Below are 16,633 nucleotides of genomic sequence, written 5' to 3'. Positions count from 1 at the left end.
GTTAGCGCCATATAAATAAAGAATAATAATAATCATTGGCATTGCAACAAATATCCCCTTTGAAAAATTTCCTGTCTGTTGCTGGCAAGAACTGAAAGATGTGGATTTTTCTCTTCCTTTTAGCCTTGGCAAATGGTGGTTTCCCTAATGGGAATAAATACAACAATAAGAACATAACAGGGCCTAATAGAGGATTGTTCCAAACTAAAAAACACTTTAATGTTTACCTCTTTATGAAGCATTGGAAACATATGGTGGCTCATTAGTTCAGTTGGTATATGTAATGGTGCTTATGTGCAACCAATCAAAATAAGTCAATTTAATTTGTTTGAATCATTGCAGATAGAAATAAAACCTAGTTAAACTGGATCTCATGGGGGTCTTTTTTACAATAGAGCAGTGTCACAGTGCCAAATGTAGTGTTGGTTTAGATTGTCACCTAAAAGAAGTCCCATTAGATTTTATGTTAAAGAAAACTGCCCAAAATAGGAAACAATTGTATTTAAAAGTTGGCATACAACGTTTTCAAAAGCAGATTAGTTTTAGAACACTCCTTGGTAGTTTTTCTTGTAGTTGCACCTACCTCCTTATACTTTGTATATAGGTAATACCCAAAAGGTAAATTACCTTTCTGTTGTGCAAGAAAATAATTTTTTCTAATGAGCAAAAAAAAAATAGGAACTCCCAAACATCAGACTGCCTGCCAAGATACCAAGAAATTCCCTCTGCTCTGCTTTGTATGTTTTGCATGTATATTCCCAAGGAGTAAACTTTTCAGTGTTTGTCATAATAATCAATAATCTCTAGATTTCCAATGATTCAAGGAGGTGGGTGGGGGTTGTTCTCGTCCTAACACACTTTCTATCATTGTGCGACATTTCTGACCATCCACAATAGTACAGTAAAAGAAATGTCAATGGCAGGATAACTTAAAATAAAAGAAAAAAGCACATTTAAGGACTATTATGCTGCAACGCATTGTGTTCAGGTGATGTTTAAATTGGCATTAGGGTGGATATACAGGTCCCAACAAAATTGCTTTGGGTTTCTTTGCCCCACCTGACTGTTTCTCAATACTCTCCAAGCCACAGAAGCCATAGTTTCCATAAACAATGGCCAACAATTGCAATATGACTGTGTCCAGTTTTGAATAGTTGTTCTGTAATCTTGCCATGTATGTGTGATATACACAAATAATTCTGGATCTACATTGGGCCACTTGGGGTGTAAATGAGTGACTTGCATGGACCCTAAAATTTCTATATAGTAGTCATGCAATTACATATATTCTAATCCTCTTCTTGATAGATGCTCTGTGTATATTGGCCTGCATTGGGGTGGTCATACATTGATCAATGGGTGCACAACCAGTGTATATGATCCCTGTCTTCCAGGTGGTTACCACCGTGCACCCATTGATCAGCCATATTCTTTGCCTGATTGATGCTTTTCCTGCTGCTTTGACCACCAATAACAATGGAGAGCTCCTTCCACTGACAATATATTTGGTAATCCAAGCAGGATGAGCAGCAATGATCAAACAATTAACAGGAGAACATATCAATCAAACTTTATTAGGAATGCCCTATCTTTAATTAAATTTGCATTAGATTCCATGTTTCTATTAAATCTAATGTTGAATTTAATACGAATATGGGCTAAAATATTTAGGTATAGTTCCTTTATGTGAACAATTTTTTTGCTACATTTGAACATTTTATAAATGTTCAAATGCCTCTCCATGCAACGTAGTGATGCATGGAGCAGTGATGCAGTAAAAATGTCTTGATGGGTTGATGTCATGAGTTAGATGTTCCTATGCAAACTGCTCTTTGCATGCGGGTCACCCTAGGTAAAGCTCACATGTGATGTGAAGCCTTCCTAAAATGAAATATACATAATAAGAGAAGAGGAATGTTGTTGGGTTCAATCAGCCTTTAAAGCACACTGTGAAAAGCTCATAGTGTGCAGTGAAATTATAATATGCATTTTCTGAACAGGAGAACAACCTTTAAAATTGTACAAGACTGAAGGTAAGGATAGAGTTGAACTTTAAATAGAAGTGATAATACACAAGTATAATGTGTGTTAGGAGCAACATACTCTGCATCATAGCATTCTAATGCTTTTTGAGGTTCTTTTTAGCGAACCTCACAATAACGGATTACTCTTCCAGCTAATCAGTTAATGGCTCATATTAATGCTGGAAGTTGTTTTCTGTTCATTTCAAGAAAAATGCAAATGTAGTGGTGACCAGTCATTTGCATTCATTTATAGAAATAGCAGAGTAGTGTTCTAGGACAGCAGAACAATTCGGCGTTCACCCATGGGCTCAGGAAGTGGGTGGCAGATGGCCAGGACTTCATATAACAAAGCAGTAGATGAATTCAGGCAAATTCTACCTTAAAGAATGTTGTAATGGGAACGCTGCAGCCTCTGAATTTGTAAGTGATCTTTTCTGCTTTTTACTTTGGTATTATTGCTATGCATCTATAATGAGCTAAATGTATAATTTTATCTTATTGTATTTGTGTTTAATCATTTTGAGCATTTATTATTAAATATAAAACATACAGCTGATCTATTGTGCAAAAAAAAAAGGATACATCTGCCAATGAGACACAGACATGCGGCACGGGTATTTAGGCAAAGAAAAAGGCGCACCATCCATGGAGATTGCCAAATTGCTTTTAGTGGAAAGATTTTGAAATTTGTTCAAACAACCCAAGTTTAATTTGATTTAACACTAGGCATTTAAAGAGGCAATGAAGCAGAGGAGACTAGTCCTAACACAGCCATGGATGGTAGTAAAACTTATCTGTACCTTCTCCAATATATCCAAACCTAAAAAATAGAGAAAATAGAAACATAACGTTTTGGCTGGACAGGCTAATACATTTGGATAACAATATCCACTAAATCATTAGTAATCTATATTAGACATTAGACTGCTGTGGCAATTCAAGTTCTGGCAATTTACATTGCCATGGTAAATTAGAGCAACTAAAAGCATCTATTAGAAAAAAAAATAGTTTGGGATAAAGAAGGAAAGTCCCTAAACTTATTAAAACTCCTAGAAGACCAAATTTCTAACATTAACACCTGCTTATATTTGGGTATTCCAACTTCTCTCCCCTTCTGGTGTGTCCCCTTACTCCCCATATGCACAGTGGTGCAGGAGAAAAGTACTGAATTATACACATAATGGTATTTACCTAGTTACTCCAGTGCCTATAGACCCAGCTCTTGTCCCCTCTCCCCTCATGCTTGAAGGTGCTACAAGCCAGTGGTTGCCAACCTTTCGAGCCTCACGGACCACTAAATTCATAATATTAAATCCTGTGCATGCGCGGGGAACCACGTGTCTCACAAAGGGGAAGAAACTTCCCCCAGAGTGGCGTCATGATGCCAGAACCCATCCACTCTCCCAGATCTGCTTGCTAAACACCCTGGGGGGACAGTAGCGCAGGGCTGTGACTACAGGGGACATGATCAGCGGGGTCAGAAGAAGGACCCCGCTGGGGGGTCCACAGGCCAATTCATTTTTATGTGGACTACCAAAATTGTCTTGCGGACCGGTTGGCGACCGCTGCTATAGGCAACCACTCTAAGAGTAAGTGCTTCTTTCATGTGACAATACTGCTGCAAGAGTGATGGGACAATCAAGTTTTTTTGTAGAAAGTTTAAATTCTCTCAATTCCAAACTACAATGTGACCTTTGCTGAAGAGTTTGTTCTGCTTGTAACGGTGGAGAAAGAGTCTATATACTGAATTTTATACACACTTCTCAGAATACAATATCTGACACCATTGCAGTATTTTAACACCGCATTGTCTTTAGGGATAATAGGGGATGCCTAGGAGGTCCAGGATACAGTGCTACAAATCCTGTCTGTAAAAACAAGTATTTAAAGTTTTCTATTAGCAGTAGAACCGGCCACATGTCATGATCTGTACATCCTGTTGTGTCTCCTGTGCTATTTGGACAACAAACATTCTTGGAAGACAATGGAGACATTACTGGCTGGGGTTGTTTTACTCTATTCTCACTGTAAAATTTGAGAAACAAATAACCAGCCCTTCTTGTCCTTATGCCAACTGATGAAGTGTAGCTAAGGCAAAATGCTTTGGGTTTTGGATAGCTCAGGGGGAAGGGAAGGATTAGAACCCCTACTTTACTATCTATGTGTCCCGGTGACCACAGAAACTACAAATCAAGAGTTTTGAGCTCCCACTGAAATTAAGGTAAAATCCTCCGATGAGGACCCCTGTCTTGAGTACAAATCTCTAGGAGGGGGTTTCTCCTACTTTCTGTTATGTCTTTATTGACAAAGAATAAAGGGAAATCTCACCAGTGGGACACAGGCACCACAAATACTCTTTATTCACATACTCTTTACACTTCAAGCCAAGAGGTCCTAGAATTTCTCAGGCTGGATTCTACACAGCAGTTGCAAGAAAAAGCCGCAACACCCAGAGCTTTGCAAATGTGCATGCCTACAATATTTTAACTAAAATTCTAATACTGCTGGAATATAGCCTTATCAAATCATGGGCTCCAATTTTGTACCAGTGCTGTATCAAAGCTTTGCTGGCCTGGTAGCAGTTTCATTTTTTGTACCATCGACTTACCCATAATCTGTTCAACATAGATGCCCCTGTTCTTTAAGAAAAAAGAAAGAAGTAATCTCATATATAGTACCACACATTGCCTAGCCATGGAGACTGGGTATGAAATGTTCCCCCATACCTTGCAGCACACCAGTTGATGATGGGGCTTGTTGATGAAAGACCAGCAGGTGCAAAAAACTGAATGGCTCCTAAGACAACAAAGCCTTGATACAGTACCCTACCAGTAGGAGTTAAATTGGAGCCCATTGTTCACTATTCCTGTGAATGTAAAGGTTTTCTGGTGATCTGCTCTGCCACAGGAGTCCATCAGAAGGTTCACCAGTGGAAAACCTAAAGCTAAATGGACACCCAAACAAAATGTCTCAAATTCATAAATAAGTGCAAAAGTGTCAATTTCTGTGCAAAAAATAAGATTTAGCTTTTTGTAGTACAGCCTATTGGAAACAATGATTGCTTTATGATGGCTTTATTTTCTTTTATATGACTAAAATACAGAACCAGCAATGCATAGGGAAATATAATACCTAGTTATACCACTAGAAGTTCTGAAAAGTATGCAGACATTCCAAAACAATTTATCTATAGAAAAGTATGCAGTATCCTTGGATCAAGCTTCTTTTTTATACCCATTAAGCTTTGTTGCTATGACCTCAGCCCGAACTTATTGAATTGTCCATTTCTAAATGCAGCACTTCTCAGAATCAAAAGCCGGGTTCCATTGTACTTTATAGTAATAGTTTGTTTGTTCTTGAAATCACAGGGTAAGTGTATTTGCTCTCCATTGCCCTTATGTTCTTACTATGAGCCTTACGCATTTCTTGTTTTTTTTGTGGCATAGTCACCGTTCCATACTGTGATTACAAATGTGTAGAAATTGCTTTTTCAAGAGTATCTATTTTTACCAGCACTAATCAGCAGCATGTAGGTGTACAGAGCAGGATGCAGGCGAGGGCACAGAACATTCAGTGATGAATTGTTAAAAGCTAAAGGGTGACATTCGCCTGCTGCTTTATATATTTTTTTCCACTCACTCTGTTATTTACATCTTTTGCTTTCAGCGTTTAGTCATGACTTATGCCGTCCTTTTTACAAGCCGTGAGTATCTAAGCAGTTCCTTATGATAGTGGAGGTCCTATGGGGGATCAGCGAGGGAACAGATACATTGACGTGGATTTCAGAAATGATAAAAACAAAACTTTGCCTTTTTCTTGCATTCAACGTTAAAAAGAATTATAACTTTAATCTGTAGGGCTCGAGTTTAATTGCCAAATTGCACTGTTACTTTGAGTCATTTATATTTAAATACCTGGTTAATGATGTAAATGAAAAACTCTACTTGTGAACTCTGTTGTACCCAAGCAAAGTCGTTTGCATCAAATGTACTTTGACAACCTACAGCATTGTGGGTGTTTCATACCATTACAGACTACCAAAAGTCTGTAGACTTCCATCAGGCATACTTTTTTTTTTTCAAGGGTGTTGCAAGGATTGGAATAGATCTGGTGCACCTTTGGGCACAACACTTTCTTTGCATTGAGTGCACATGGAATGCAAGTGGTCAGGGGTGTGTATACATATGCAGGGGTACGTAATGTACACAGTGAAAGAGGAAGAAGTATATAAGTTACAGAGTAAGTCGGCATGTAAAAAGCACAGAGTGCAGGGGCCAAGAGTTTTTAATGCACAGATTGCAGAGATATATATAAGGAAAACACAAGGAAAAAAAAAACACAGGTATGTAAGGTTCAGGATATAATGTGCACAGCATGCAGGGGTCAGGTGTATGTAAAGCTAATGTACAGAATCAAAAGTTTGTGTGTTTGTCAGGGGTGTATAACAGAATGCAAGATATGGAAGAACATAATTTGCAGGGCTGTATGGGGTACACAATGTACTCTCATTAAGATATTCCCTCTTCAACCATCAATATCCTTAAACTCAAATCCCACCTCCAAACACAAATCCTTATTCCCCCCCCTACATGAAATCCCCCATAAATAAAATCTATGTGCAAAAAAGTTAATTCCCATTTATATAAACCATATAATAACAAGTAATAATCCTCAGTGTCAAGTGTTTTAGTCAAGTAAATCTGCTTCCATTGATTTTTTATACTATGTTTATACTTTATCAGACGTTGCCAACAGATGAAAATGGACCTTATATGTCTTTGGCATCTCCTATATGGTATTTTATATGGTGTACCCAATCAATAAAAATTTTAAAAATAAACTTGGTAGTTGTTTATAATACTCGTTGCTTTGGCAATCTAAATGTCAATCAGTTATAAGTCATAGCACCCAGCTTTCTGTAATCCTTTTTCTTCTGTATTTTACAGCTTCAACGAGTGAAGCCAGTGAAGGAGAAATCAGGAGACCAGTCTCCAGCCATGGAAGGGGCAGTGCAGCTTCTGACTCGGGAGGGCCACAGCATCTCCCACAATTCAAAGCGGCACTACCATGATGCCTTTGTCTGCATGAACAGAATGCGTCAGAGAGGACTGTTGTGTGATATTGTGCTCCATGTGGGAACCAAAGAGATCAAGGGTCATAAAGTTGTTCTGGCATCCTGCAGCCCTTATTTCCATGCTATGTTTACAAGTGAGTACTTACTTTACATGCTTGTCTCAGTTTTGCTGTGAGGAGTCAAAAAGAATACCATCCAAGCTATTCTGGGCTGAACCCTGGAGAGAGATGAGTGATCAGAAATCTGGGAAGCGGCACAGAAAAGTTCAATATGCACACTCTACAAACAAAATTTATATAAAATCATATGTAGGTGGTACCATACACCAGATGTGCTGCATAGACTATTCGCAACTGTGGACCCTATTTGCTGGCAATGCGGGACCCAGACGGGAACCTTGGAACATATTTTTTGGTTTTGTTCCATCAGAGTTATTGGGACCGAGTCAATAGGCTACTCAGAGAGGTGACCCAACAACAGATTTTACTGGATCCACTTAATCATCTCCTGGGATTGCCCTTTATGGGTATCCCCAAATTCACCTGCAAGCTTATTACCCATATTTTGGTGGTGCCCCCCAGTCTGATGTGAGCCAAGTGGAAATCCACTTTGCCTCCCTCTATGGAGGACCTATATACTCGCATTCAGGATGTCCGTTTGATGGAGTGTCTCACTGCTCTTCTTAAAAACAATGTTGATAAATTTGAATGGACCGGGGAAAGCTGGGATGCTTACTACTCTCAGTTACAGGTTTAGAGAAGTAACTTGAATACCTGTCTTTTTTTTTTTTTGTGTCACTGGTTTTTCATTGCCACCCCCTGCTCTATAGAGAGGTCGGAAAACAAACAAGCGGCACCCTGCTGCACTCTTTGCTTCACTTGCATTACGGTTGTTTGTGATCCACCAGGACAGATCATGAACGACATCAGATGGCCACTGTACTTCAGATTCTCGTCCGATACTAGCCCTGAAATGATATGCGGACGAGAATCATCTAAAGTGTATGTAGCCTAAGTCTGAGACACAGGGCTTGATTAATTAAAGCTCTCCAAGGCTGAAGATGAAACACTTTCATCAATGAACCTGGGTGATCCAGCAAACCTGGAATGGATTTTCAGTCAGTGTCTATTTGTTAGCAAATGTTTTCAATCCTGGACCAGATCCATTTCAGGTTTGCTGAATCACCCAGGTTCACTGATGAAAGCCAGTCCAGCCTTGGACAGCCAGGTTCACAGTGCTTTAGATGTTTGCACACTGCAGATCTAAAATTATGATTTGGAAGACTTGCTTTAGCACCATGACCCTCACAGTGCTTGTAACAGGCAACTTTTACCCTCATTGGTACTAATGGGAAATCACTTTTTAAAATATCATAAACCTCTGGTAGCTTTTGTGTCCTCAGAATTACATGTAAAGTACAGTATGATAACGGCACTTGACAGAACTGTAATCTAAATGTCAGGGAACATTCAGCACTGCAATCATTTCTGAGCAGTTGCATTACAGTCTGTTTTTATAAACATATCCTAATTTGCAGGAAACTGTAATTCAGATGTTAACTTAAGTGTTAACTTAAACTTATGTAAGTAAATATATTAATATGAAAAATTATTCTATGAAAGATGTTTTAATTTTTAATGTTTTCCATATTTCTTTACCAGATGAGATGAGCGAGAGTCGGCAGACTCATGTGACTTTGCATGACATTGACCCTCAAGCATTGGAGCAACTTGTACAATATGCTTACACAGCAGAGATTGTAGTTGGAGAAGGAAATGTGCAGGTATGTCCAAGGAATATATACTTATACCTGCACTATAATACCTGTAGATCAGTACCTGAGATCCCATCTACAAGAAAGTTATGGACCTAACATCATTTTTCTGTAGTTTGGAGTAGCATTCCTGTCTGCCCATACAGTGGTTCAGAATTGTCCTGGCAGATCTAGGCCTTGCCTAAATAATTTGTTTAGGTTACCCCATAACTACGGGCAGATATGGTCTGGTATTAGGACTATATTAACAGAAGAACAAATTCTTTGGTTAGTAAAGCGGTTCCCACATATAAACTTACCCAGGTATAAAGCTGTGCACCTTGAGTTCAGCCAGTAAATAATTTTGTTGAATTGCAAACCTAAAACAAAATCTGACTGTGTGTGTCCAGCAAAAAGTTACTGATATAAAAAAAAAGAGATCTGATTGTTTTCAGGTGGTTTAGGTACTGATCCCATATGTATGGACCCTGTTTATTATAGCTGTTATACCCCACTTCAAAGGCGGTGAACTGATACCGAGACACCATGTGTCTGCCAATGCTTTTTATAACCCCTCTTACTTCACAGCAGCAAACTAGGGCTTGGCTGAGCCAAGTTGTCATGTTTATATCATCTAGTGGCCAAGAATAGTGCCCCAGGTGGGTCAGATTCTGCCTTGAAATTACATTTAAAATGTATATCTGCCTTTATACGCCAACCCCTATTAAGGTTTTATTATGCACTAATCTGGAAAACTAAAGCAAAACTGTAATTGAACAGCTAACTACACAGTTGAACTAAATATATGAGAATAATTGATCAGATAAAGAATTTGTAGTTATTGCATGATGTATGATATTGGATCTTGGATATTGGATATTGCATGGATTATATTTACACAGACTTGTCTGACAGCACTTCCATGCAATACATCTAGCCCCTATCCTGTGGCTGGATAGTAAAAGGAGCAGCTGACTGTTAAATTAACACTTCTGTCCATTCTTTACTCTCTCTGCATGTTCTTTGTCCGCATATTTGCTTTCAGCACACCTTATAACCCCCAATTTTGCCCACCCATCTGTCATTCTACAAGTGCTGCCCATACAGATGATGAAAGGAGGCTGATACTAAGTTTTGGTATTTCATTTCTTTTTTTTTTTTTTACTCTTTGATTGAAATACAAAACCTGACTGATTTTTATTACTGTTTCCATGCATGAACCACATTATGCTTGTATTTGACATCCTTTTTTTTAATCCTTATATCAGACTCTCCTTCCGGCTGCCAGTCTCCTACAGCTAAATGGGGTACGGGATGCATGCTGCAAGTTCCTGCTCAGCCAGTTGGACCCCTCAAACTGTCTAGGGATCCGTAGCTTTGCAGACACGCACTCCTGCAGTGACCTGCTCAAGTCTGCACACAAGTACGTTCTGCAGCACTTTGTGGAGGTGTCAAAGACTGAAGAGTTTATGCTACTGCCTTTAAAACAGGTAATTTCCCATCTGTTTGGATTTTCCCTTTTCTTTCCTCACAATTTAGTTGTCCCCTATTTTAATAGTTTTACATTACTCACCCAGATGTTCTAATAATATAGGACCATGCACCCTGACATTCTGCCCCTAGCCTTGTAAATGCTGGTAAGTGGAGATGGCATGGGGGGTCGAAAAGGATTAACTGAATTCACAAACCTGGTCTGGTATTGATAGGAAATACTTTTCACCACCAGTACCTGTGGATAACTGGTGAGCAGCCCGACAGATCCACATCCCCTGGTCCTGTTTGAGTAACGTTGACTTGAGTACCTATCTAGCTTGTCTAGTGACGATTGCTAGACGTATAAGCACTACCTACCCTTCCAGTAACTTGCTGTACTTTTGAATGGGGTTTCTTCATTTTTACATTTCTAAGGAGCTGTTCTATTAATATTATTATTACACTAGGGAATTCATTTTGTGTTGAGTTTGATGTTACACTTTTTTTTTTACTAATGTATGGGTGGTAAATCCAGAATTGACCTCCCAGTTTTTTACTATCCCATCCAGTTTTTACGATACAGGGTACCCTTCATTTTTGCCAAAAATTATACAAATTTTACATACAATGAATGATAACCAAGCACTCTTTTCGACTGTCTGACATTGTCCTGATGAAATGTTCATCTTAGATGAGCTGCCAAATCTGTGGACCATCAAACACACCGGCCTTTTCTTTTTCAAATGACAGGCTAGGAAATGCCAAAATGAGGTTGAAACAGTCTCCCTCAGTTGGCAAAGCTTTAACAAACTGCTTCATCAGACCCAGTTTCATTTGCAGAGGCAGGAATATAATATTCTTTCTATCAACAAGTGGGTCATGTAGAATGTTCGGATCACCTGGTTTTAGGGCAAATCTTGGAGGCCAATTCCTTTCCACCCAATGCCTCTCACAAGCTCTGCTGTCCCACGTGCACAGATAACAGGGATACTTGGTGTATCCGCATTGCTGACCAAGAAGAAGGTATACCATTTTATAGTCAACACAGATGACCCAATTGTGTTGGTGATATTGCAACAACTCAATGACTCTCTTTATGTCTGCATATTCTTCACAAGTAGAAGCTTAATGGCCAGTTGGGACTGACCCAAATATATTGCCATTGTGAAGGAGGACACACTATCAATGAATAGTTGCCATTCAGTTGAGTTATAGATTGGAATTCCCAATTCCTCCATTAAACCAGGTATTTTATGGCAATACACAAAGCCACTGTCAGTTCTAAAGTACTGCAGAAATGCAATTTCTCTGGTTCGAAAGTACAATACCTTCGTTCCTTATTCAAGTAAGTTTTTCTCACGCAGTCTTGATGCTAGTTCTGAAGCCTTCTTCAATAGTCCCAAATCACGTGCCAAATCCCTCAACTCATGCTGATCCAATCCCTTATGTACAGAGTCCTCTTCAATTTCAAACTGTTCATCACTGTTGTCATCTAGTTCATCACCATAATCATGTTCTTCAAGAGAGGGTAGTGTAAGGAAAATCGCCACTGAGATTTCATCTGAATGGGCCACTGGGCGTATAGCCGATGGTAGACTAGGATAATCTATGTTACATATATTTTTCTTGTTATATCCTGAAGTTTTCACTATACAAAAGTAACTGAAGTCACTGAAATGATCTCCTGGCTCTCGCCAAACCATAGGAATGAATACCAAATGGCATCTTATCACGTGTTCCCTTTGTACACATCCGTAAACCCTCGACACACTGTTTGCACACCTTATGAGGGGCCCAAGACTTATCTTGAACACCAAGTTTAACTTTGAAATATGCCAAATAGGCTTGCTCTACAAATATGCTGATGTTTGTTCTTTGACTGGGAATGGTGAAACTGCCACAGATATAACGAAATGAATCGGGGTTGTTTAGACACTTACAAAGAGAAACAGCAGAACCAGACATGATCCTAAAGAAAGGAAATACGTGTGTAAGTCGAAAAATACATTTTGCTTATCTATCTGCTAACATTTCCAGGATTTATTAGGTTAGTAATATAGTAGATTTTTAGCTATCTTGCCACTAACATAACTGTGACTGCAAACTGGATCAGTTATAGTATTTTCCCTTTCAGTCTAATTTCCACTATTCAGGATATTACAGGATAGATATTACTGTCTTTGCCTGTGCTTTGCAGTGACCCAAAACATTTTGGTCTAGACTGCCAAAGATGCTTCGGGTCTTTATAGAGCCCTGCAGGAATCCAGTATAAAGGTAGATTACACAGGCTATGAACATTACAGCTTTCACATATTCTTGTCCTAAAAGAAATTTTGAAACATGCTATAACCTCTCTATCAGCATATACTGCAAAAAATTTCTTTCTCCAACACAAAAACTTTGATTGTAAGTACCAGCTTCATGTATACATCAAAGAGCTGTCACGCTACTTGATGCAGATCTCCATAGACCAGTGTTTCTCAACCAGGGTTCCATTGGGTTCCTCCAGAAGTTGTTAGGAGTTCCTTGTGCAATGAACAATTTTTGACTCTCAGGTCCATTACCACTGACACCAATGGTCTTTAGCTATCCGTGACATTCCTTCCTCTGGCCAGTAATGTAAAAGGCAATCTTCCTATTGACCATCACACTAATGTACAGTATATATAGCAAGCACGGTTCCCTGAAGACCTAAAAGTTTTTTCAAAAGGTTCCCCCAAGTTAAAAGGTTGAGGTCTGGTACAGACAGTAAAATAGATTTTTGCACCTAGGTTGTGAATTTTAAAGATTAATTTCTCCAGTGTCTGGAGTTGCAGAGATTTTGACTGAAAGTTCTGTTTTGCACAAAGCCTGAGCATAGGTTCATTTCACTTTCAATTCAGGTTACTATATTCATAGGGCACTTGCTTTAATCCAGCACAGAAGCACGGTGCAAAGTAGCAGACTGAATCCAGGGTAATTCTGTTAAAACAGGTTGGTCTTGGAGACCACCAGTTGTGATGTACTAGATTGCAATAGCAGAAGCAGACTCCGCTGAAACAGGATGATATGAAGACAGGGACCAGTTAAGGACAGTGAGCCTGATTATATTAAAGCTCTCCAAGGCTGGAGAGTATACACTTTCAACAGTGAAGCTAAATGATCCTGCAAACCTGGAATGGATCTGGTGCAGAATTCAAAACATTTACTAGCAAATAGCAAATTACATTGAAGAAATCCATTCCAGCTTCACTGATGAAAGTGTATTCTCTGCAGAGCATTAATAAAGCAGGCCCAATGACACAATGATGGAGGATGTTGCTGGACCTTGATATATATTTTTGTTCTTTGACAATAAATTGTGGATTCCCCAATCGGATGGTTTGGTGTTACTACTGTTACTGTCCTTGTTCCGGCAGCTATGGAAGGGTAAGCTCGTAAAGCCAACAAATGGGCACAACTAATATATGTATCCTGCTTCTTACTGAAAGTCAGGGCTGTAAAGGGTTCATGACCTCCTGCTTATCCATATGAAGCTAAATATAAAATGTTGGTCTGTAATTCAAGTAATAGTTTTGATTACAAGTGTTTAGTTCAGAGGATTTTATCCCACATCCCACCACCTCTCCATATCTTTTCCAAGCTTTTGTAATCCCTGAGAGGTTACAAAGCTCGAGTTACTCCGCTATTTTCCACCAAGTCTTCCCACACTCTGCACGCCTCTTTCTAAAACCCCCTCACAAATACACACGCACAGATTATCCCAGTTTCCCCTGCGTAATCACTACATCTCCTAGCAACGAAATACAGGGGAACTCCAATGCAGGAAGCTGCCAGCGCACCAGCAGTATGGTTCCCCGCTGCTTGGACCTGAATGGATCGATTCCCACTGTGTTTCCTATGCACATACTTAATGATTTTTTTGTGCTATTTCTGCAGCCTGAAGTCACTGGCTGGCAGCAGATCAGTCAAGCTGTTGTTTTGTCACATTGCTGTATGATATTTCCTGTTTTCAGCAGTTATTATATTCTCATCCAAGAATTGTTTAATTTTTATTACCAGTTAACTGTGAACATCCTCTCTTTTATTTACAAAACAGGGAATTCGACATTCCCTCAGATATTCCCTGCTTGGAATTTATTTCTGCCATTGAAACACATGGACCTGGAAGATTCCTACAAGGGAATGTTTGAGGGGTTCTCTTTTATAAATAAAACCTTTAGGTTTAGTGCTTTTGTACAAGCACTATTGGGAACTTTAGTGCTTGCAAAAATGAATGGGTTCAGTATTTGTGTTTGTTTGTGCATTTTTAGGAGATTCGTGGCCGCAAGTTGATTTTCAGACTCTCAATACAGTGTCCATGAATGAATTTGCTGCCCGAGCTCCTCCTTATACTTGGACTGAACCTCTTGCATTCTCTTGTGCATATGTTTGCAGGCATTTTTAATGCCAGGAAATTATACTGAAACATTTGCAAGGTGTTAAAACGCCTATATATTCCTACAAAAGTCAATCTTTTTTTGCTTGTTGCCTGCTCCCAATCACCTGGACCATAAGCATAGTAAACTCCATGGTAAAAAAAAACAAAACACTAGTCTTAACCTGCCCTTACAGTGCTCCCTTGCCACTCCACACCATTTTTAGAAATGCACTAAAGTAATTACAAACTTTTATTTGTGTGTTGGCTAATTTTTTTATACTGGACATTGCGTTTTCCATACCACTTCTGCAAAACAAATGTGCTCTACAGTATAAAAGCTAAAGCAAATGGCTGCTCTACTATAGATATACTTGGTTTAAATAAAAGGGTAAGGAGCAGGTAGTAGTTGATCCCTGTGTGCATCTCAAGTCACACAAAATCATCTGTACTAAAATGCAGGGGAATCAGCAAGTACAATAAACTATAAATTATATGTTGATTTTTTTGTGATACATAATAGAAAATATCTTCAGCAACAGGTAGTACAGAGAGCATGTTGTGTGTTGGCAAGTAGGTTGCTTAGAGTTTGGTGCACAATCCTGGATATCCATATCAGCCTTTGTGTATAGGTAATATTGTATATTGGGAAATATAGGACAAAAACTCAGTCTATGTAGCACATTTATTGGTATGCTGTATGAATTTACTAATATTTTCTTTGTATAATCGTGTATGTACAGGTGCTGGATCTCATCTCTAGTGACAGCCTGAATGTCCCATCAGAGGAAGAGGTGTACAGAGCTGTCCTGAACTGGGTCAAACATGATGTAGATGGAAGAAGACAGCATGTCCCTAGGGTGAGGAGAGCACATTTGCAAGCAAAAGCATTCTTTAGTTTTGCAACTGTAAATATTAAACTGTAGACAAGCAGATAAATACACAGTTGGTGTACAAATCAGAGTTGTTGTACCTGCAAAAGTAGTTGTACAGGATAACAGGCCATCACTTTCTTATGGCACAGGTAACACTAGCTAAAGCATCCTTTCAACCTGCTGAATGTGCAAGGAGGAGGTATGAGTATAGTCATGAGGAATTTAGATATGACATACTATATATATTGTATCTCCCATCCTATTGTGTGTACATTCCCCCACCTACTAGATTGTAAGCTCTTCGGGGCAGGGTCCTCTCCTCCTGTATCGGTGTCTGTATTCGTCTGTCATTTGCCCCTATTTAATGTACAGCGCTGCTTAATATTTTGGTTCTATATAAATCCTGTTTATTGATAGTAATAGTAATAATAATAATCTTGTTTTTGTGAACAATATTATGTTATCTTGTTCCCTATACTTTTTATTTGGGCAGCTAATGAAGTGTGTGCGGCTTCCCTTGCTGAGTCGGGATTTTCTGATGAGCAGCGTGGACACAGAGCTTCTTGTGCGTCATCACTCAGAATGCAAAGACTTGTTGATTGAGGCCCTGAAGTACCACTTGATGCCAGAACAGCGAGGAGTCCTGAGTAACAGCCGGACACGGCCACGGCGCTGCGAAGGTGCCAGCACTGTGCTCTTTGCAGTGGGTAAGGATCAAATAATCACTTTCTTTTCTCTATGGGTATTATGCCAGACTTTACTGGCTTTCCAAATGTTGCAAGTTTAGGAATATACAATCCAATCAAAGCTTTAGGGAACCCTAGAAACAGGATTTTATCTACACAAAAATGCTTCATGCAGTTTACTCATGCTTGTAAGCATTAAAGAGTCATATGCATGCATTGTGCATCAATAGGAAAACCTTGTCTCTATGTATACTGTATATAAGTGTCAGGTGTGATATTGATATAACATCATGTTGTTGCTTCCATATGCCATACAGTTGCATATAAAATGCAACTGTTCTTCACAATTCTA

General features: G+C 39.1%; 1 protein-coding gene across 4 annotated transcripts in view; it reads left to right on the top strand.

The window, feature by feature from the left end:
* The window catches only part of KLHL17 (kelch like family member 17), a 41,773-nt gene that overhangs the window by 11,177 nt on the left and 13,963 nt on the right, over positions 1-16,633 (top strand). For all 4 annotated transcript variants that reach the window (XR_011922646.1, XM_072425625.1, XM_072425626.1 and 1 more), the window contains exons 2-6: positions 6,971-7,232; positions 8,760-8,881; positions 10,120-10,341; positions 15,464-15,580; positions 16,089-16,302. Coding sequence is in view for 3 of the 4 variants with exons in the window: in XM_072425625.1 (XP_072281726.1) it covers positions 6,971-7,232; positions 8,760-8,881; positions 10,120-10,341; positions 15,464-15,580; positions 16,089-16,302 (937 nt within the window). In the remaining variant the exon portion in view is untranslated. The remainder of the gene's footprint in view (positions 1-6,970; positions 7,233-8,759; positions 8,882-10,119; positions 10,342-15,463; positions 15,581-16,088; positions 16,303-16,633) is intronic.

Source organism: Pyxicephalus adspersus, chromosome 11 (genome assembly GCF_032062135.1).
Source record: "Pyxicephalus adspersus chromosome 11, UCB_Pads_2.0, whole genome shotgun sequence".
Lineage (NCBI taxonomy): Eukaryota > Metazoa > Chordata > Amphibia > Anura > Pyxicephalidae > Pyxicephalus > Pyxicephalus adspersus.
This window is presented reverse-complemented; position numbering and strand designations above follow the sequence as displayed.